Source organism: Brassica rapa, chromosome A02, assembly GCF_000309985.2.
Source record: "Brassica rapa cultivar Chiifu-401-42 chromosome A02, CAAS_Brap_v3.01, whole genome shotgun sequence".
NCBI lineage: Eukaryota > Viridiplantae > Streptophyta > Magnoliopsida > Brassicales > Brassicaceae > Brassica > Brassica rapa.
This window is the reverse complement of record NC_024796.2, coordinates 11850667-11873852: the sequence shown is the minus strand read 5'-3', so window position 1 is coordinate 11873852 and position 23186 is coordinate 11850667. Positions and strand designations below refer to the sequence as shown.

The 23186-nt window shown below is 34.8% G+C and overlaps 4 protein-coding genes and 1 pseudogene across 8 annotated transcripts; 3 read left to right on the top strand and 2 right to left on the bottom strand.

Moving 5' to 3' along the window:
• Positions 1-434: 434 nt before the first annotated feature.
• Positions 435-1952, bottom strand: LOC103852729 (EPIDERMAL PATTERNING FACTOR-like protein 7). 2 transcript variants are annotated; one of them, XR_004455719.1, is made up of 2 exons: positions 1003-1952; positions 435-882 (listed from the first exon to the last, which is right to left on the bottom strand). XR_004455719.1 is itself a non-coding variant. In XM_018656594.2 (2 exons), exons 1-2 carry the CDS (start codon positions 1073-1075, stop codon positions 703-705), a joined length of 246 nt encoding a protein of 81 aa, XP_018512110.1. In that variant the 5' UTR covers positions 1076-1942; the 3' UTR covers positions 440-702. The 2 variants fall into 2 exon arrangements, 1 of the variants encoding a protein (XP_018512110.1); XM_018656594.2 differs by having other exon boundaries at positions 440-875; positions 1003-1942.
• Positions 1953-4851: 2899 nt separating this feature from the next.
• LOC103852728 (cytochrome P450 709B1) lies at positions 4852-7136 on the top strand. 3 transcript variants are annotated; one of them, XM_033284754.1, is made up of 5 exons: positions 4852-5297; positions 5389-5478; positions 5554-5860; positions 5942-6281; positions 6361-7136. In XM_033284754.1, the coding sequence occupies exons 1-5, from the start codon at positions 4925-4927 to the stop codon at positions 6790-6792; spliced, it is 1542 nt and encodes a 513-aa protein (XP_033140645.1). In that variant the 5' UTR covers positions 4852-4924; the 3' UTR covers positions 6793-7136. The 3 variants fall into 3 exon arrangements, with proteins under 3 accessions (XP_033140645.1, XP_009127875.2, XP_009127874.2); XM_009129627.3 differs by lacking the exon at positions 5389-5478 and having other exon boundaries at positions 4854-5297; XM_009129626.3 differs by having other exon boundaries at positions 4854-5297; positions 5389-5860; positions 6361-7079.
• A 2105-nt stretch (positions 7137-9241) lies between these two features.
• Positions 9242-13879, top strand: LOC103852727. The gene is made up of 2 exons (XM_009129625.2): positions 9242-12886; positions 13049-13879. The coding sequence occupies exon 2, from the start codon at positions 13062-13064 to the stop codon at positions 13680-13682; it is 621 nt and encodes a 206-aa protein (XP_009127873.1). The 5' UTR covers positions 9242-12886; positions 13049-13061; the 3' UTR covers positions 13683-13879.
• A 1060-nt stretch (positions 13880-14939) lies between these two features.
• On the bottom strand, positions 14940-18018 carry LOC103852726 (cleavage stimulating factor 64). 2 transcript variants are annotated; one of them, XM_009129624.2, is made up of 10 exons: positions 17681-18018; positions 17517-17595; positions 17255-17429; positions 17125-17167; positions 16679-16896; positions 16483-16560; positions 16212-16247; positions 15775-16116; positions 15470-15655; positions 14940-15392 (listed from the first exon to the last, which is right to left on the bottom strand). In XM_009129624.2, exons 1-10 carry the CDS (start codon positions 17721-17723, stop codon positions 15237-15239), a joined length of 1356 nt encoding a protein of 451 aa, XP_009127872.1. In that variant the 5' UTR covers positions 17724-18018; the 3' UTR covers positions 14940-15236. The 2 variants fall into 2 exon arrangements, with proteins under 2 accessions (XP_009127872.1, XP_018511731.1); XM_018656215.2 differs by having other exon boundaries at positions 16679-16900; positions 17126-17167.
• A 304-nt stretch (positions 18019-18322) lies between these two features.
• LOC103852725 lies at positions 18323-23052 on the top strand (annotated as a pseudogene).
• The last annotated feature ends 134 nt before the right edge of the window (positions 23053-23186 follow it).

The window sequence follows — 23186 nt, the reverse complement described above, 5'->3', positions numbered from 1 at the left end:
TTTTTAAAAATTCAAAATATAATATATAAATAATTTTTTAAATTTTTATTATATAGTTGCTATGATTATTTAATTTATTTTAATAGCTTAAAATTAAACAAATATAATTATAATACACACTTATTTTATCAAATATTTATTATTCAAAATCATTAATTGTCATATATACTTTAACCACATTAGGAAATTCCGTAATCTTATTTAAGGAAATAATGAAGCACATTTAATAATGTATTTATTGTGGTTTAATAAAAAACTTATTATATATTTAGATGGACCAACATATTTCTCTAAGGATTCTAAGAATCATTTTAGTGATGACATGTGGCTACAAAAAAATGTTGCAATGCTTCTCAAATAATATATAGGGGATATCATTGTTTACGCTTAAAAAGTTAATCTCGATTGGAATGAACTGTATTTGGAATAAACTGTATTCGAATGAACTGTACTTCATTTTAGATAAGTATCAGTGTGTTAATGGCCACCTTATCGTCTGAGTTCTCTTCAAACGATTTTACATTCATCACTTGTTGTGCTATATTTTTCCGGCCGTTTAGTTTGTTCCTTTTTAGTTTCTATGTTAAATGACCTAATCTTGGTTTTTATTACAGGCATTACAAATCAACTACACCTAACTTGAGACAATAAGCAACAACAGACCATCTTAATATCTCTTAAGCTTATGATAACGTAAAGGGGTTAGGCGATAGAAGGCACGTGATAGTATTTTCCTTTGCACAAGCACTTGTAGACGACAGGACAAGCCTCGGACTCTGATGCCGAGCACTTGGAACTGACCACAACGAGCTTGCATGGTGTACATGATCCACATGCGTGCGAGCAGTCCGGTATGCTTGACCCACTTGCCACATCTACAACCTCGCAATAAAAATAAACAACAAAATAATCACTCGTCAACAAAGACTTAAGATACAGTATATAATTAATACTGCTGATCGTCTTTAATATTGAATTATGTTACTGCCAAATAATACTCACAATCCAGTCGGAAACTATTAATACTAACAAAGAGATGGAGAAGAAGAATCGCGACTAAAGATACCAATTTCATTTGAAAATTTTAGTTATGATTTGGGTTCTCATATAAAAACTCTTCTGAATGGTTGAATATGTTATGAAGAGATGAAGATAAATTAAGATATATAACGTGAGTGAGAGTAACATTTTTTAAATGAAATAGTGTTAGATTCACATGATTCATCCTTTTCTTTTCAAAAGGCTTTCACATTCTTTGATCCTTATCCATTAACCTGCTGAATCTTCCTTATCCATTAACCTGCTGAATCTTCTTAGACCATCTCCAATGTATTTTGTTATTTTCACCTCTAAAATAGAAGAACTCTATAATAGAAGTGAGATATGCTCCAATGTATTTCTCTATAATAGCAATCTTCAATTATAGAGTAAAAAATAGAGGAATGCTATTTCTTTCTCTATAAATAGAGGAAAATATAGAGATCTCTATTATAGAGAAAGAAATAGAGGTGGGTTGGATCAATTTTACCTCTAAATGCTATTATAGAGGTGAAAATAGCAATGAATTGGAGATGCTCTTATAACTGTTTGGTTCTTATTTTTAAATTCTTAGAGGAACCTTATCGGTTGATCTTGAATTTAGGTATCTCTGACCAAAAAATATTATTAGTTTAATCTATCTATTTTTATTTAAAGTTTAATTTTTGTTTTATTTGTTAAAGTTAATCCAATAGATGAAAGACATGTGGTGATATGGGTTTCTTATAAGTGTGTCAGAGCTTCTCGCATGCGATCTTGCCTCTCTTTTCTTTCATGTTTTTGTATTTTTGATTTTTTTTTTAAAAGACTTATTCTTAGGTCCACCCCCTAGGGTGAACCTCTAGGTTCACCAACCAATAGGATTGCTTTATTTTATATTCGATATCTTTTAAAAAAGGAAACAAAATATTGTCAAATTATATTATGTTTTTAAAATTTAAAAGTAAAAAAAAAATAGTAATAATTACAAAAAAAATATTTTACATCGTCAGCATAACATTAAACCCTAAACCCTAAATTCTAATCCCTAAACCCTTAATCCTAAACCCTAAACCCTTGGATAAACCCTAAATTCTAGGATAAATCCAAAACTCTAAATCAAAATCACTATACACTAAAACATTCAAGCGTTTAGGGTTTAGGGTTTTAGTATTTTTTATTTAGAGTTTAGGATTTATCCAAGGGTTTAGGGTTTACCCAAGGGTTTAAGATTTACCCAAAGGTTTAGGATTTACCCAAGGATTTAGGATTTACCCAAGGGTTTAGGGTTTATCCAAGGGTTTAGGGTTTAGGATTTAGGGTTTAGGGATTAGGATTTAGGGTTTAGTGTTTTGTTGAGAACATTAAAATATATTTTTTTAATTCTTTTTTCTGTAACTATTATCTTTTTTTATTTTAAAAACATAATATAATTTGAGAATATTTTGTTTCCTTTTTTAAAAGATATCGAATTTGAAATAATGAAATTCTATTGGTTGGTGAACCTATTGGTTCACCCTAGGGAGTGAACCCAAGAATGACTCTTCTTTTTATCTTAGATATTCTATCTAGAAGACTATAACCTATGGAGCTGCTCTTATATTTTTTTCTTTTTCGAAATTCATATTTTAACGATACACTGGCATATATATGAACTTTTGTGAAGGTACACTGGCTATGACGACTCATTATCATCAAACTCTCATCAAGTCCTACCTGCCATCAAGTGTGACTCCTAGAGACCTTGCTATTAATGAAGTCCCTACTCTTTGTTACAACCACATAGTTCAGTCTCATTTACTTCCAAGTTCCAACATAACCGTTTTAGCATTTTTCTCATGAATTCTACTACAATATATACATTATGAAATAAAAATAAAATTTTAACCAAACAAAGGGATCTGGCGTAAATATTCTAGTTATAAATTTAATCTAATGAAAATACTAACGGTTAACTAGCACGACATGAGTCCATATCATATGAGCCTGATCAAGATATGTATCAACAAATCTTTGTCAAGAAGACGGATTTGCAAATAATTACTCTTTTAAAAAGTTGATTAGTGTTCACAAGTCAACAAGATTCTAACGTGATAAGAAAGTGGATAGTTAAGTCTTAACAAATTCACCTACAATAATATCCTTTTAATATATGAAACAATACTGAGAAATAAGAGACGTAACAAACTAAAATTTCAAAAGATTACGGTATTTACAAGAAATGACCAAATTGCATCGCCAATCTCAGTCTGGTTAGGTTATTTTTAATCCCCATTTTTTTTGTTGTTTCATGATCTTATTGGCTACTTAGTTTCATGATCTTATTTCCTACTTGTTTAGTTTTAATTATCCATGTCTTATGAATATGGCCTGCAAAAAAGCTAGACCTTTAGAAGGCATTTGTGAATTGTGAATCATTTTTAGCTTCTGCAGTGTCAATATACAATCAATAATTTTTTTGGTCAAATACAATCAATCATTTTTTGGTTAAAGAAAATCAGTCATTTAAACCTCTAACTGTTGTTAATTTATTTAAAATAATTTTAAGTTAGTTTCCAATGTAGTATCTGATTACTCACTCAAAAATATTATTTTCAAAACTGTCATTTTTCATGTGTAAATGCAACGGTTAAACAGGATTACAAGTTCAAAAGAAATAAAACTCTTTTAGTTACATTTCTAATTTAGAGCCTATAACTTCAAAAGAAAAGTTAAACAAACATTGATGAAATTATAAAATTATTTTTGTAAATATATTGTTAATATTTTTTGGACCAGATTTCGAAATAATTTGAGATGGCACTGATAACTTTCGTGTGTGTGTTTTTTACAAATCTCGAAGACTTTCACATTTCTTGTATTGCTGGCCGTAGCAAACTAATTAAAATTTCAAAAGATTACGGGGGTATACACAAGAAAGGATCAATCGCATCGCCAATCCCAGTCTGGTTTGCCCTTGTTTTAATCACAAAATTTGTTTACTTTCATGATCTTATTTGCTACTAAGTTTCATGACCTTATTTGCTATAAGTTTAGTTCTAGTTATCCAAGTCTTATGGATATGGCCTGTAATAGAAACTAAACTTTTAGAAGGCATTTGTGATTTTTTTTTTTTTTTTTTTGCTTCTGTCGTTTCAATGAAAAATTAACCATTTAAGCCAAAAGAAAAAACCTCTAAACTGTTGTTAATTTATTTAAAATAATTTCTACGTGTGATTTCCAGTGTATCCGATTACTCTTCTCAAAAGGATTAGTTTTAAGTATGTGTAAGTGAAAAACTTGAACATAATCACGATATTTAAAAAAAATAGATGTATAAACTAAGACATAAAATGTTAAAATTACTACTTTAAGATCTATAATTCCAAAAGAAAAATTAAACATACATAAGTGGAGCTATCAACTATTAAAATTATATTATTATGTTTTGAAATATACCATTAATATTTCTTTGAAGAAGATCTAAATATAATTTTAGACGGTACAAATTGCATTTGGTGTTTTTTCTTTTGACAACGAACGACTATTTTATTACTCAAACTTGAGGTGGTTTAGATAACCAAACCGGAATAAAACAACCAATAAAATAAAGTTTCCTGTGAAAAAACTTAGAAAATCAAAAATCTGATTTTGCGTGCGTGGAATATAGGTGCGGGAAGCAAATTTGCAGAATCTCAGATCTTGCATTCTTTTATTGCTGACCGTTGTTTATTTACTTTTCATGCATACCTGCACCTCACATCTCGGGCGTAGTGGAACGTGTAACAATTTATTAAAGTACTTACTTTGTCTCAAAATGAAAATAGATAGACGTGTCTGTCTGTCCTTACTTCATGTTTAAAATAGAAGTCACTGGCTCATTGACTAGCTTCTCCTACCAATCTAAACGTGGAAGTTAGCTATATGCATGTCATTATATAGCGTGGAACATAAAATCACTAAACCAACAATTACACATACAATCACCAACAAAAATACATTTTGTGTTCTTACAATGCAGCTCATAATCCCGATTAATCCTATCTTAACACTCCTTGTTTTGCTTCTTGTTGGTCTCAAGATCTACAACGCTTTGAGGATCCTTATTTGGCAGCCATTTGTGTTGACCAGAAGATTCAAGAAACAAGGAATCTCTGGCCCAAAATACAGATTCTTGTACGGAAACCTCATGGAGATAAACAAGATGAAGAGCGAATCTCAGCTTTCAGTTCTTGATCGAATCTCCCATGATATTTTTCCACGTATTTTCCCTCATTATCAACAATGGATGTCTCTATACGGTGCCGTTTCTCTCTGGCCATCTTTTTATTTTTGTAGTTATTTTTTTTTGTAATGAATTCGTAACACACAAGTTTATCTATTAATTATTAGGAGAGACATTTCTTTACTGGGACGGAACAGAGCCGAGATTATGCATCTCAGATCCCGAACTTGTGAAACATGTCTTGTCTAGCAAGTCAGGTTTCTTTCTTAGAGCAAATATAAGACCCGAGTTCCTTAAACTTGTCGGTAGTAAAGGACTTGTCTTTCTTCAAGGTGCTGATTGGGTTCGCCATAGAAGAATCTTGAACCCTGCTTTCTCCATCGATAGGCTCAAGGTCATGACAAAAGTGGTGGTGGATTGCACACTGAGGATGTTAGATGAGTGGAGTGAAGACATAACAGAGAAACTGATGATGAAAAAGGAGATGGACAGAGATTTTCATAGATTAACGGCTGATATTATAGCAACCGCTGCGTTTGGGAGCAGTTACGACCAAGGAATCGAAGTGTTTAGAACACAAAAGGAGCTTATTGAGTGTTGTGTTATCTCTCTCACTAACGTTTTTATCCCTGGAACACAGTAAGTAAATCTTTTTTTTCTTTAGTTCTCTGTTCAGACAAAGATTCTTTATATTGGTCTTGTTTTTTCTTGTGTTCCAAGCTATCTTCCTACGCCTTTGAATTTTCGGATATGGAAGCTGGATACGAAAATGAAGAACTCAATCAAGAAAATTGTAGATTCGAGGCTACAATCAAAATCAGATTATGGAGACGATCTTCTCGGAATCATGTTGAAATCTCGCCTGAGTATTGAAGAGATCATTGATGAGTGCAAGAGTTTCTTCTTCGCAGGTTATGAGAATAACTCCAATCTATTGACATGGACAACGATGTTGCTGAGCTTGCACCAAGATTGGCAGGAGAAACTCAGAGAAGAGATTTTCAAAGAATGCGGTAAAGACAAAACCCCAGATTCAGACACTTTCTCAAAACTCAAACTGGTATGACCTAATTAAAACTTACTTGTAATACAAGAAAGTGTTTCTTGTGATTTAAGCAACATGTTTTATGTCCTTGCAGATGAACATGGTGTTCATGGAGTCGCTTCGCTTGTACGGACCAGTGCCATTTATTACCCGAGAAGCATCAAAAGACGTGACGTTAGGACACCTAGAGATTCCCAAGGGCACAACCCTAATTTTTCCGCTCCTGAAGATGCATAGCGACAAGGACATCTGGGGATCAGACGCAGACAAATTAAACCCTCTGCGATTCCAAAACGGCGTTTCTAAAGCCGCCAAACACCCAAACGCTCTCGTATCGTTTTCAATAGGGCCAAGGGCTTGCATTGGCCAAAACTTTGCCATGATCGAAGCCAAGACCGTACTCACCATGATCCTTCAACGGTTCCGGCTTAGCCTCTCTTGCGAGTATAAGCACGCCCCGGTGGATCATATCACTATACTGCCTCTGTACGGCTTGCCCCTAGTGCTTGAGCCTCTGGAGGATTGATCTGATGTCTAAATGAACCTACTTATCTCTACCTAATTACGTGTTAGCCAAGTTTTCATACTTTATGGGGTTAGTCCTTAGTCCTTGGGAGCTTTCTGGGCTAAGCTATTATAACTATATTGTGCTTTTCTTAACCCGACTTAATGGGTTATGAGTGGCGGCTACACTGCTAGTTGATATTGCATAGAAGCTATTGATAATAATGAAACGTAGAATGTTATCATCTCATCAGATAATCACACATGTCTGAACCAATACGAGAGGTAATAATAGTACATGGTTCCTAACTTCCTATCCAAGTCATGCATGTAACACCTTCCTGTAATAGAAAAATGCCTTGTTGCTTTCTCTGTTTTTTGATTATATCATCAGAGAAACTACAACCTTACACCATCGGTCACAGGTGAACCTCTAAGATTAATATTGCAGAACCTCTATGTCAGGTAGTTCTTTAAACTTGTTGGCATTAAAGGACTTATAGAATCATATCCAAGCCACGCATGTCACACCTTCCTGTAACAAAAGAGAGAAGAAAGGCTTGTTGTTTCCATTTCAATCTCTGTTTCTTTTCTGTATTCTATAGCATAAGAGAAATCTACAAGAGGTTTATACAGCAGATGAACCTGGGAGCTGAATGTTGCAGATCCCAAATTATAAATGTCTTGAAAATTCCATCTGTTGCCGCCATAGGGATGGTTGCAGAGCTTGGTGAAAACTTCACACATTCACATGAGGCAAGCAAAGGAAAGACTTAACTAAGTAATCCACATAAAGCATACTGGGGCAGAAGCTTATATAGATACCGCCAGGGGTGAAGTCACCGCAAGTAAAACTCTGATTGTGACCAGAAAACATATTAAGATATGCTCTTTATCAGCATTCCGCACCCATCGAGAACAATCTTATAATCCACCCAATTGTTTGAACCGAGTTTGACCGGGACTCGTACGGTAAGACTTAATTCGGTGGGTTAGTTCAAAGGCGTATTTCTATTGATCGGGAAAAGGTTCCGTTTACAAATGAGGAAACAAATGGAAAAGTAAGCGGGTGCTCGGTGAGTTGGCCGGGAAAGTACAAGTCGGAAAAAATACAGGTGAGTAAATCCTAATTTCTAGCCCGCCAAGTATGTATGTGAATGTTCGGATCCCCTGCCGGTCCTCTTCTTCCTTATATAAGCTGCCTCTCTTTTCCATTCCCTTAGGTCGTCATGTCCTAACGGGCTTGATCTCGATCGGGCTGAGCAACTGGGCTTTCGAGCCGAACTGATGTGTTTTCTTCTATGAGTCGATTGAGGTGGTCTTGAGCCGAGCTTGAGCTTTTGGTCGGGGACCGCTTAGCCAAACTAGTGTCCTGGGTCGGCTTAGCGGGCCAAAACTTCTATTTTATGGGCTTTGTGGAGGGATGCAATCCATTTCCTACACCAACACAATGTGTCTTTTCGGATGCCATTGAAAAGGCAAGTAAGTAACTCAATGTAGTACTGAGAAGATACCATCATATATGTTTATACCTCAGCTTCAACACCAGGACCGTACAAAACACACTTCAAATCCCTGATATGATGCATCAAAGACCTGAAGCACTCCATCCCGATGAAACTAACTGACCATCGTAGCTAAAATCTAAAGAAGATACCGAGTCCTTGTGCGTGGAAGCTCAGTAGCCCAATCTCCATTTCCAATCTTAAAGAGGAAGCCTTTATCATCTCCACCTCCAGTTGCAACAACGGTAGGATCTGTTGGGCTACGAGCCCATGCATAAAGCTCACCTGTAAAGAACAAACCATTGGTAGCATCAAGTGCGAACTAAGTTGTTACCTCTGTGACCAGTGAATATGTGAATGGAGTCGTTTGTTTTTTGCCAACGAATGAGCTGTTTTCATCAACAGCAACAACAAAAATGAATCATAAACTCCAAGTTTTGCAATTTAGCAGTAATTTGAATTTTAGAATGTTGATGGAAAACATAATTTTGTGGGTTTGACTATTAAATATAATTTTTGTTGCAGTGAGAAAAATTTAAATTTGCAGTTCTTGCGAGAGAAATCATTTTGCGATCTGAACGAAAAATGTAATTTTGTAGTTTTAACTGAAATATAATTGTATGGTTATAAGCTATAACAAATTTAAAAGAATATATAATTTCCTGATTTTACAGTTTTGAAAAATTAATTCTATATTTATTAATAATATTATAATTTTGTAGTTTTAGTGTAATATTGTAACTTTACAGTTTGATATAATTTTACAGTTTAAACATTTTCTTATAATTTTGATGGAAATATAAATTTGAAGTTTTGAAAGAATATTGTTTTATTGTTTTGATGAAAACTATTATTTTATAAAAACTGAAAACTAATTATTTTCATAATCTGTAGGTTGTGTTTTTTGTTTTTCTAAAAACACTATATATATTAACTATTAGTTTTTCAAAATTTGGTTGGTTTATCATATTGTGATATTTTCATGATTAAATGGACCAATTCTAAAATAATTAGAAGATGAAAAAATTAACAAAGATTGAGATTTATTATATTTAAAAACATATGAATAGTACCATGATTTTATCTAAGCTATTGTCAAAAACTGCCAGTCTTGGGAGAAATCAAATAAAACAGATTCATGTCATCTACAGAAATCAATCCTGAATCCAGATAATTATTTATTTTTATTATATAAAATTATGAGATTTTATTAAGCTAATTATTATGAAATCTCGAATCAAATATTTTGTGCTTATTTCAAAAAGGATTGAGATTTATTATATTTAAAAACATATGCGTAGTACCATGATTTTATCTAAGAGATTGACAAAAAATGCTAGTCTTGGGAGAAAACGAATAAAACAGATTCATGTAATCTACAGAGATCAATCCCGAATCCAGAGAATTATTCATTTTTCTTATATACAATAATGAGATTTTATTAAGGTAATCCTTATACAATTGCTGCCTCTCCGAGAAATATTTTGTTGTTGTCTCGGTTCCAATTCAAAATTAAACAAGTTCCTAATCATTATCTAACAAAAATAGCACTTTTTATGTTTTTGAGTAAATTTCCATTAGCATATTTTAATTGTTTTCTTTCGTTTTTTTACAAATGTGGCTATTTTCTAAACCAGTCTTTAACATATTATTTTATATAAAAAGATAGTTCTCATAATTCTACATACAGAAAACACAATTTCCTTTATGTAAACATCTCTACAATAATTTTTATTAATGCGGTTTAAAATTATGATATAAATAAGAATGAAACAAATTATGATATAAATATAATATATATGTATACACATATATATATATATATATTTTATCGGAGATGGTTATTATTTACATCAAAGTTATATAAAATATTATTGTTTAGGTCTTAATGATATTTTATTTCATAAACTTATTTAGTACTTTTTTTTGTCATCAACTTAAACAGACTTATACTAACTTATTTAGTACTTTTAAAAAGGAAATTTTAAAACTAAATGCTAAAAGCACATAATTTCTAACTATAGATAAAAACTATGAATCCAAAACTAGACAAATTTCTATGCAAGTTTTTAAAAGCCTAAACTACTCTAATAATAAAAAAAAAACTAAAAACTAAAAACCAAAAAACAGAATTTCAAATGGAAGTTATTCAAAGATAAGCAAACATTGAAGATCAAAGTTATATTGGACTGTTAAAGGACATATCCATACTATTTTTATTTTTTGAATTGTTACCCATTACGGACTAACAAATTCAATCCAAAAAATAAAAAAAACATATAGACAAGTCCAATTGAACGCGGACAACCGATTTAATTATATAATAGCCATAATCACAAAATATCACCTGAAGATGATTTGGAACGTTTATGGCAGATCCATTTCTATCAAATTTATTTTCTGGATCATTGCCCATTATAGACTAACTAATTCAGTCTGTAATAATTCAGAATGTATTCAAAGATATGCAAACTATTAAGGCTGAAGTTAAATTGGATCATTAATGAATGCGTGAATGGAGTCGTTTTTTCTTCTTGCTAGCGAATAGAGCCGTTTTCATCTGCAGCAACACCAAAATGAATCATAAACTCCAACTTTTGCAAATTTTGGCAGAAATTTAAATTTTAGAATTTTGATGAAAAACATAATTTTGTGGTTTGGCTATTAATTATAAATTTTGGTTCTGTGAGAAAAATTTCAAATTGCAGTTCTGGCGAGAGAAAACAATTTTGCTATCTTAACAAAAAATGTAATTTTGTAGTTTAAATGAATAGATAATTTATGGTTTTAACGATTTTAACAGAATATATAATTTTGTGGTTTTACGGCTTTGAAAATATAATTATGTATTATTACAAATATTATATTTTTTTAGTTTTGGTGTGATAGTGTAACTTTACAGTTTGATATAATTTTACAGTTTAAACATTTTCATTAAATTTTTATGGAAATATAAATTTGTAGTTTTGACAGAATATTATTTTATTGTTTTGATGAAAACTATCATTTTATTAAAACTGAAATCTTATTTTTCATTATTTGTACGTTGAGATTACTTTTTTTTATAAAAAAACAATATATATATATATATATATTATATATATATATTAACTGTTCAAAATATAGGACAATTAGAGTTTTCATGGTTTAAGAAACATAGTTTTTCAAAATTTGGTTGGTTTATCATATTGTGATATTTTCATGATTAAATAGACCAATTCTAAAATAATAAGAAGATAATAAATTAGCAAAAAATGAGATTTATTATATCTTTAAAAACATCCGAATAGTTCTATGAATTATATAAGTGGTTGTCAAAAAAATACCAGTTTTAGGAGAAATCAAATAAAACAGATTCATGTAATCTGCATAGCTTAATCCCAAATCCAGCAATTTCTTCAATTTTCTTATATGCAAAATATAAATTTCATTAAAGTAATTCTTATAAAACCTAGAACCAAATTTTTGTTGTCTTGGTTCCAATTCAAGATTAAACAAGTTTGAAATCATTATCTAAACATAAAGAGCACTTTTGTTATGTTTTTGAGTAAATTTTCTTAGCATATTTTCATTGTTTTCTTTACCCTTTTTTTTGGGGCAAATATGACTATTTTATAAACCAATCTTTGAAAAAATCATTTTTATATAAAAAGAAAGTTTTGATACTTCTACATACAGATAAACACAATTTCCATATATGAAAACATCTCTACAATCATTTGTATTAATGGTGTTTTAAAATGATGATATAAACATAAAATATATATACATTACTTTATCAGAATAGCTATGATTTACATATAAATTATATAAAAGATTACTTTGTAGGTCTTGATGATATTTTATCTCATCAACTTATTTAGTAATTTTAAAAGGGAAATATTAAAACTAAATGCACATTATTTCTAACTATGGATAAAAACTATAAATCCAAAAATTAGACAAATTTCTATTCAAGTCTTTTAAAAACCTAAAACTACTCTAGTGACAAAAAAGCTAAAAAACTAAAATGCAGAATTTGGAATCTATTCAAAGATATGTAAACAATCAAGTTCAAAGTTAAATTGGATCTTTAATAGACATATACATTTCTAACTACTTTTATGTTTTTGATTGTTATCCATTACGAACTAATCTATTCAGTCTAAAAAATATAAAACGCATAGATACAAGCCCAACTAAACGCGAACAACCCATTTAATAGCTCTAATCATCAAATATCAATTGAAGATGATTTGGGTTGTTAATAGGCAGATTCATTTCTATCGAATTTCATCTTTTTGATCATTACTATTTCAGTCCATAAAAACAATTCAGAATCTATTCAAAGATATGCAAACAGTTAAGTCCGAAGCTAAATTGAGTCGTTAATAAACAAATCCATTTCTCTCTCGAGTTTTATTTTGTTGGATCGTTACCCATAACGGACTAACCAATTCAGTCCACTAAAATAAAACGCGTATAGACAAGCCCAATTGAACGCGGACGACCCATTTCGACACCCCTAATCATCAAAAACCCTAATTGTGGCAGTCTTCTCTTATTATCATCACTTATCATCTCACCTCCCTCCCCCATCCTCCTCCACTCCGCAGGCTGCATTCTTCCAAGGTAAACTCTCTTACCCCACTCCATTGATTTTTTTATAGAAAATGCATTAGTTTATTTATTAAATTATACCTCTCTCTTTCTCCCTTTTGCGTGAATTAGAATTATCCTTCGAGTAAGATCTGATTTGATGAAATAGGGTTTTGCATAAATTTTCTTGATTAGGTTTTAGAGATCAATGGAACCCTCCTTCAATGTCAACGCCAATATGCTCCGTAATGAGACCAACAATGCAATTGTCTACTACCATCTCAACAAGCTTTTAGCCTCGCAGTTTGAGAAACCCCCTCAAGAGATCGCAGAGGCGTCGAGGTCTGCTTCTGCGGCCGCTACGGCCGCCGCTTCAGCTGCAAAGGCGGCCAGAGCTAACGCAAATGCCAAAGCTTACGCTGCTGCTAGAGCTGTCGCTGCGGCTAAGGCCGCTCTGAAACTGATCGCCTCGTTTCCTAACCAGGAGGAGGTCAGGAAGGACAAACATGTTGCTGCTGCTGAGGTTGAGGCTGAGGTTGATGAAGACGGCGACATGGTGTTGAGGGATCAAGAGTTGTTGTTACACTCTGGTGATGCGAGTAATGGGATGATAGTGCCAATCTCTTCTCCGAGTAAAAATGAGGAGTGGTCCGTGGGGAGGTTAAGAGAGAGGCCAAACGCAGAGTATGATTCGATCAACAAGAGGAGTGCGGTGGAGGTGGGTTCGTCCAGTAGAGTGGTTGAATCGTTGGGGAGTGGACAAGGAGGAGGAGCAAAAGAGGATGTCCAGAAGCCGACCAGGAAGAGAGGACGGCCGAGGAAACATTAGTTGTGTTTGTGTTTAACATTAGTCTTTTGGTCTTGTGATTTGGATGAGTTCAGTGAAAACTTTTAGACTGTAATTAACAGTTGTGGCCATCTAATCCCTAATTCTAAGGCTTAACTTTTTTTTCTTTTTTTTTTGAATTGGTTTTAAGACAATGTTGCTGGAGTTTAGTGTGAGATAATAACATTCTTGTTCTTACATTAGAGACAACAAACATCTTTAGATTATGATCCAATTACTGGTTAAAAGGCTACCTAACTTTTATTTCAATTTGGTTTGTTTGTATGTTTGTGTTTTATCTGGGACCAGATAACTCAACAGCGTGCAGATTGTAAGTAGAATCAATTAGGACTCAAATCGATCTCTTCCCTCAAAATCTTAACTTTCTGCCACTCGTCCCATTTCTAAGCAAGCCCATCTCCTTCAAGCATCCTTACAAACAACCTGACATCTTTGGTCGTTTCCATTGGAGAGCCTTGCGTGCAAAGCAACGCCACTTGAATCACCTGTTCTAGTTCGTTTGAAGATCTGGTTCCACCAACATCTCTAGCTTCTTCTCCTTCAACAACCCTTTCCACCTAAACGAGAAACAACGCTTGTCATACAGAAACCTTGTAATCTCAAGAGGTTTCGATGAACTGCCATACTTATTCGTCTCTACTTCTGTCTGAAACTGGAGTTCTCCACCTGGGGTACGCTCCTCCTTCGGTCTCTTGACAGCAACAAGTGTTCCGTCTGGCGAAACGGCCCTTGTAGACTTTCCCGAACCCGCCTCTTCCTAGAATGTTTCTTGTTACTGTGACCGTCGCTTGCCACTTGTAGCTCCCGCAAAGAAAATCTCTTGAGCTGTCCTAGATGAACGTCTGGATCCTCTTCAGCTGCATATGTTGCAGTTGAAACTTTAGCTCAAACAATGGCTTAGTTTGAGTCACTAGATAAACAACTGTGCCAACATTTTGTTCTAACGCAAATGCTGACCAACCATCTTCTGCTATAGCTAACTAAGTTGGTTCAAATTGAATGATTGAACAAAAGGTAATGCAAGAACTGACCAGGCACATCATGCAGATGAATTTAATCCATACCTATTAGAAATCAGTTGAAGCCAATATCATAAAAGACTTTTTACATTTTACAGACAGTATACATGTGATTTATTATTCAACCGCAGTACTGTAATGTTTTATGTAATCTCATTTGCATATTTGTAAGCTTAGTCGCAATTTTTATTCATTGAAGTAAAATGTTTTATTCACTAAAAGTACTAAAAATCTTCACCAATGACCAAACTAGTAGTGTCCACATGACGCGAAAACGAATGGAGGAGAGTTTGACTTGAGCAGAAAACAAAAGACGAAATAACAAGAGAAGGAAAGAGATAGAACACAGTTGTTTGGACGTATAACTTTCTCTTTTTCCTTTATATTTTGATGGCTGCACAGTTCTTCTATAAGACAAATAAATGCTTACACTAATAATACATTCACTCTCCAACTTCAGGTGTGAGAGAGAGCTTTCTTTCTATGGTGATTTGCATATAAGAGAACAACCTCAAAGCTATGAAGGCTGCATCACGTGGTCCTGTTGCTTGAGAGCTTGCTGCAGCTTCAGCACCTCTTGCTGTTGTTCTGGGGTCAGCATCCTCAGCTGATCCGGCGTAAGGTTCATCACTTGCTGGAGCAATGTTGACTGAACATCCGGGGACAGAAGTGCCTAGACCAAAAAAAAAACAATCAATCAAACAATTCTTTCATCTAATTAAGCTTCCAAATTATGTGAGCTGGTGGTACCTGAGGCGCTTTCTCTTGTAGCTGTAGTGGATTTGGAAGCATTGTGTTAGACGCATGGCCTGTATGAAATGGAGTGGTTCTCCGATCGTCCACTCTCATCATCTTCGATGGTCTATCTATTGATTCATGAGGTCCCTCATTGTTTATTCTTTTGCCATAGTTTAGTGATGCCATTTGCCCACCTTGCTGTAAAGTATATATATATATATATACACAGATGTTAAGTAATCTCCACACAGAATCTAAACACACAAATAAAAGTAAGAAAGTAATGAATAGGATCATATAGCCCACTGAAAACTCACCTGCATCACAGAGCTTGTTAATGGTGGCCGAGGTACTTGAGATGGTTGGATAGCATTAGAAGCTGGAAGCACTTGTTTTTGGCGTTGGAATGGAGCAGCGGTTTCGCTGAGACCTTTAACTTGGGATCTAGGAGGAGGATTCACGCCTGGTTGTGGAATCTGACTGAGAGGTTGTTTAGAAGACTGTTGAACGGGAAACTGACTATGGGGAGGGCGGTTTAGCTGTTGCGGTCTTTGTGCAAGTGGTGGTAAAAGGCTTTGACTAGATCCAGAGAGATGTGTGTCATGAATTGAAGATCCTGTCATATGGTTTGGGGCCTGAACAATATTTGGCGTCTGTAACTGCACAGTTCAAGAATGGAAACAGCCCTCTTAAGAAATAGCAGATAGATAGAAAAGGAAGACGCACAAAACTATTCAGAGAGATGGAAACTTACGACTTGTGGACTCACAATTCCAAGCATTATTTGTGCCTACAATAGCAGAGAAGGTATAGGTTCAAAAGATGGTGTACAAAACATAATGTAATACACCCTGGGAGATTGACTCATCTAGTTAAGGGAATACTAAGGTCAGTAAATGGCGAAACTAAACTGATTGTTCCCTCCTAACTTCCATGATATATCACCAACACTACCTTATTATAGCATTGGAAAGATTGCACAAGAGACAAATGATTTGCAGAATCAGGAGATGTGAAAGTAGTACCAGAAAGACAGCTTTTAGCAAGTGAGGTCTTGAAACCAACAACTGTCGAGCTTCTTCCTTATTCTGCGTAGCCATTAACTGACCATTAAGAAAAAAACACAGTCACAATCACATTCACACCACTACTACTAGTACACAATAGTTCAACAAAACGTCAACAAATAACTAAGAAAACAACCCATGTTGACATTCACACCTTAATGGACGATATAATTTCAGAGAGCTGAGTTCTAGACATCTTGGCAAGATGAAGAGTCAGGGGATCACTAGCTGGAACCTGCAGCGTACTTTGCGAACCCACCTGTGGACCACCTAGCGCACCAGCCATAACAGACGCAGCCTGCATAGCAAGGTGAATACCAACCGGCTGATGCATACTCGAATCCACAGCCCCTCCAACCTGCTTTTGAGACTCTGTCACCAAACAACAGCCACAAGTTTTATTTCTCTAAAGACAGTTCTAGTCAAGTAAAGTTTCACATACTAAAACAAAAACCAATGTTCAAGAAATAGCTATGGGGTAATTAGGCGTTTTATATGAAATTATTGATTAGGCATCTATACCAAATTTTTTAAAAAAAAACATTCAAGAATTAATTGTTCTTAACTAAACCGATTTTTAGAACATTGACAAAAACATACCAGTAGCAGCAACAGCAGGAGGTAAACCAGTTCCTCCTTGACCCTTAATCAAAAAGTTACCACCTTTAGTTATAACTTATTGTCCTAAGATGGGAGCTTCGACATTTAGACATAAGGAGAGGAGTAGAACCTGATCTCGGGGTTTGTCGGTTCCTTTATCATTCTCAGCAAAATCAACTCTTAACTGACGACCGTTGATTTCATAACTCTTGAGATTACGACGAGCACTCAACGCTGTCTCTTCGTCTTTATACTCGCAAAACCCGTATCCCTTTGGTTTACCCGTTTCTCTATCAGTAACCAATCTGAAACCAGGAAGAAGAAAAGGTGGTTCCTTTATCAAAACTCTAAACACGATTTTAAGTTCTTAATTGAAGAAGAAGGAGGCTGACCTGAAGGAGACAACGGGTCCAACCTCTCCGCAAATCTCTCGGAGTTGTTCTTCCGTTGCGTCGTAAGGAATGTTCCCAACTGAGAAGAATATGAAAGATCGATTGTTTTAAAAATCGAAAGGGATTGAAATCCAAGGAGAGAGGGAGAGAGAGAGAGAGAGTACCGAAGACGCAGCGTCGTTGGGATGAAGAAGAAGAAGAAGCCATGTTGAATCAATTGGAGAAGCGCGGCTTCATCTTCTCCCGGCGAAGAAAAATTAATGCGTAATTTGGATTGGAACGAGGTCTGTGGAGTTCGAACCGTGGGTTGGTGGAATTCTCAGAGATCTTTCGTATTCGTTCGTCAATGGGAGAGTTCTTACAAGAACAAAAACGAAAATAAACCAGAAAAGGAAACTTTATTTGTTTATATGATGTCCAAAAAAATAATTTATATTGCGGTCAAACCGAAGTAAGTTTTTGGAATCGAGTTCTCACTTTAAAAATTAGAGCGGTTAATGTCGTTTATACCTTTAATGAATTTTTTTTTTTTTGGTCAAATTTTTTTTGGTCAAATACCTTTAATGAATAAAATGTATAAATATTAGTAAATATTATGTCTATAATTTTGAATAATAATCACAATTATTAAAAATAATTTTTTTGACTTTAAATATTTTGAAAATCAAAAGTCTTGAAATTGCATAATCTTCCCAGAATATTGAGATATAGTGATAATTCTATAAGTTTATAAACAAATTATTTAAATACATATTTATTTTAATTAAATATGATTAACTAATTGTATATCAGAAAAATAATATATAATATTTTAAATAATGTGATGTCATTATTGTATACATATAACTTAATATTAATTAATCAGTGTTTCAGTAATTTTATTATATCAAAATAACATGATTCTATTTTTATTTAAAAAAAATTAGAACTTTTGTTTATACCACAAAAATACATATCTTTATTTGTAAATAATTTTCTTTTAAAATCAATTTATGTTATAATTTCTTTGACCTTATCAATTTTAGAACTTATCATCTATATTGATATTCATTCAGTTTGTCTTCATGTTATAAAAAGACGTGAAACTAATTAATTGACATTCATTGTAATACATAAAACACATATATTTCACCAAAAAAAAAATAAAAATTAAATAAGTAAAAGTATAGAATAACAAAGAATACAACAAAGAATAGGTTATGTAGAAATCAAATCTTAGTGAATTTAACGAAGTTACTAAACATAGGAGATTGTGCCTAAAAAAACAACAAAAAGGTAAAAACAAAACCCTCTTAGAACAATAAAATGTTTGAACAGAGATCAAAGCTTTAGCTAGATAAAATAACAGTGCAAGCTATTAGGTTTCAATAGACCTCAAAATAGTAATGATGCCCATGTATGCAATAAACAAACAGAGATCATTGGAGGTTTCAACTGGAGAACAGTCTTGGATCCGCGACTGTCCCGAAGGCGACTCAGAACGGGTGATAGGCAAATTAAAGCAAGGGAGACCAATCCTTGGTCCGGCTATCCAAACCCGATGGAGTCCACTCCAAACCCTAGGTACAAACTAAAATATAGCAAGACAAATGTCAGGACCAATTGATTTAACTTGACCATATTGTTCCTAATAAACTGTACACTTGTTAAAAGTCCTGAAAGACTCATAAGCAACGCAGAAACAAAATAAATATCATTTGATTTGGTCAGAATATTACCAATTCTCAAAATGCATAAAATGTCGACAAAAAGAAAGAACAAGGACCAAAAAAAAAATACACGTGGCATCCACAGACGTTTTTTCTTCAGTTTCAACTTTCAACAAAAAGCCCACAAGGTCCCGCGTAAATCTCGGTCTAAATCTGAAGAGACGCATCAAAAATCCGTAGGAACCGATTCGTTAATTAGCGAACGTATAAATACAGACAAAACCGTGGTGCACTCTTTACTTCCTTTCGTGAATCGAATCGTGAGTTAACCTAAAAACAAAAAAAAAATAAAAAATAAAAAAAATATATATATATATATATATATATCGTATAAATTTAGAAACACACAGGAATCTTTCGTTGTCTTGCACACACACGCGAAAAAACTCTAAATATCAGCGGTATGGCGGCGGCATCTGGAACTGCCCCCACGACGGCGATGGTAGATCAAGCCTCTAATCAACCAGCGGTCCCTGCTGTGACTCAGCTAGCCGCGGCGGCGGCACCAGCTGTGGAAGCGTTGCAAGCGCACCCTAACTCGTCTCTCTGTGTTGGAGATTTGGACAAAAGTGTCAACGAGGCGCATCTCTTGAATCTCTTCAACCAAGTGGCTCCTGTCCAAACAGTTAGGGTTTGTCGCGACTTGAGTCATCGCTCTCTCGGATACGCTTACGTCAACTTCGCTAACCCTAATGATGGTATATAATAAAATATTGTTATTATTGTATGCTTAATTATTTGTTGCATATTCGCTAGAAAAGTTATGATATTTTATTGTTACAGCGATGCGAGCGATGGATACTCTCAACTACACACCGATCAAAGACAGACCCATAAGGATCATGCGTTCGAACCGTGACCCGAGCACGAGACTTAGCGGGAAAGGCAATGTTTTCATCAAAAACCTAGACGTATCGATCGATAACAAAGATCTCTACGATACGTTCTCGACCTTCGGGACCATTCTCTCTTGCAAAGTGGAGATGACCTTGTCGGGAAGGTCTAGAGGGTACGGATTTGTGCAGTTTGAAAAAGTGGAAACCGCTCAGGCTGCTATAGAGAAGCTTAACGGAATGCTTCTTAATGATAAGAAAGTCTTTGTGGGACACTTTGTCCGACATCAGGACCGTACCCGGTCCGAGAATCGTGCGCTTCCGCGTTTCACTAATGTGTACGTGAAAAATCTTCCTAAAGAGATTGATGATGATAAGCTTAAGAAGACGTTTGAAAAATATGGAGATATATCGAGTGCGGTTGTGATGAAAGATGAGAGTGGGAACTCGAAGTGTTTTGGGTTTGTGAACTACCAGAGATCTGAGGACGCTGCGGTTGCGGTTGAGAAGATGAATGGTACTAGTCTTGGGGAGAATGTGTTGTTCGTTGGGAAGGCGCAGAAGAAGTCTGAGAGGGAAGAGGAGTTGAAGAGAAAGCATGAGCAAGAGAAGTTAAACAGGTTTGAGAAGCTGGAAGGATCAAATCTGTATGTGAAGAATCTTGATGATAGTGTGGATGATGAGAAGCTTAAGGAGATGTTCTCTGAGTATGGGAACGTGACATCGAGCAAGGTTTTGTTCTTGATCCCTAAAATATATGCATGTTCTAACGTTTTATTAGTTTAATGTTATTGACCTTATTAAGTGCTTTTTTGGGAACGTGTTTAGGTTATGATGAACTCAGGAGGTTTGAGTAGAGGGTTTGGTTTTGTTGCGTATTCTCTTCCTGAAGAAGCTTCAAAAGCTGTAAGTTCATAATCTTTCTACATATTCACACTTTTGGTTGATCTTAATGGTTTTTATTGGAGATGATCACTATACAGATGAACGATATGAGTGGGAAGAAGATAGGAAAGAAACCTCTTTACGTTGCTTTGGCTCAACGCAAGGAAGAGAGAAGGAACTACCTTCAGGTTCTTATACTTCTCTCTATCTCTCTCTCTCTCTCTGAACTGTATGATTTGTATTGTGACACATTTTTTTATGTTTTCATTTGTTTCATCCAGACCAAGTTCTCTCAAATGAGACCGAATGGGACAATGACTCCAATTCCAATGCCTGGGTTCCATCAACACCCATCAGGAGGTGCAATGGCAGGACCACCACATCATCAAATGTACATAGGCCAGAACGGTCAAGGTCTGATGCCGTCACAGCCTATGGGATATGGCTACCAACTTCAGTTAATGCCTCGTCCGAGGTCTGGCCTGGCTGACTTTGTGATGCCTTACCCTCTTCATAGGCAAAACCAGCATGGTCCCTGGGCCGGGTTCAGACGTGGCGCTACTAACATGCAGCAGCAGCACTTCCAGCAACAACAGGTGTGTAATGTTTAACCTGATTCATATCTATGGCTATTTAAAAGTTTTATCTTAAACTTGATTGGGATTTTTGTTATTTTGAACTATCTGATTATGCAGCAAAACGCAAGCTCAGTAATGAGATACATGGGAGTTGTAGGCAACAGAAGAGGTATGGGCTCTCCGCCTGTAGATGCATCTGCAATCTCTCAAAATGCTTCTCAAGCCCCACAGAAGCCATCACCACTCCCCAATTTCTAAGCTCACCTCTGCCTTGGCTCTGGCTAGCCCCGCCAAGCACTCACAGGTATTGTCTTTTCTGAGACTGGCATGAGACATAGACGAGATGAACATTTCGTTTCAACGCAAAGCCAACATAAGTAATTAATGACAGATGCTTGGGGAGCAGCTCTTTCCACTTGTGGAGAAGCAGGAGCCAGTTCATACGGCCAAAGTTACAGGGATGTTGTTGCAGATGGACCAAGCAGAGATCTTACACCTTCTCGAGGCACCTGAAGCTCTTAAGACCAAAGTGTCTGAGGCTTTGATTGCTCTAGGACTCTCTGCTAATTCACCAGCTGTGTCTTCTGCATGATGACCAGTTTGCTCCCTCAACTGAGTGAACCGGCTATTTAGTTACTGTTCAAGACAACATTTCTTTGTGGTTTTATTAGACAGTCTTAAAAAACTTTTAGGAACTCTCAGCTTAAACTAGTTATCTTGTTCCCCTTTTTTTTTTTATTTGCAAGGTTGGTTTGTTTTGAGTTTTACTATAGTTTTCTTTTTCTTTTGAGATTTTAACTCTTAGCACTTTATGTAGACTTTGTTTGGAGCCTATCTAATGGTAGAAATCTATTGAACCATCTCTAGTTTTGTTGCAACTCTTACTCCTTTGCATGTTCTCAAATAATCTGAATCATGGTTATACATAAGTCTAACTCTGATTACATGAAATCTGGATGTACCTCGTTATCTCCCGTCTACTCATAGAAAAACCTAAACAGCGTATTCTTTTCAGATTGTGATATGCATACCTTTCAGTCAAAACTCAAAAGTGATAGAGGAAAATAGTGTGTGAAATAGAGGGCCCACACATTGTTTTCCTCTTCTCACTTGACTGATCTCTCTGTTCACCAAAAGTTCGCAATTTTTAACCTTCTTTGTATATGACTACTCTAAATATTTGGATCCAAAGAGGTTTGATGAGACTGAAATCTGGGTTGATCTTATCCCCTGCGAGGTTAAGCCGGTTTGAGAAATTGCAAGGATCATTACTCTAATTGAAAAACAATATCAAACTTGTAAACTTGCTGAATATTGATAAGATACGATGAATGATGGATGCTCTCTGAGTATCGTAACGTGATCTCGAACAAGGTTTTGTCCTTGGTCCTTGTAATACATGTTCAAACGATTTTTTAGTTTAAAGCTAAAGTGTTTTTGTTTGGGAACATGAATTCAGAAAGTTTGAGTAGAGCTTTTGGTTGGGTTCTTGCGTGGTACTACTAACATGCAGCAGCACTTTCTGCTACAACATGTATGTAATGTTTACCCTGATCAGATCAATGGCTATTAGCCAGTTTGTTATCTTCAACTTGGTTGGAAACTTGTTATTTTGAATTGGCAGTTCATTCAGCAAACCGCAAGCTAGGGAATGAGATACATAGG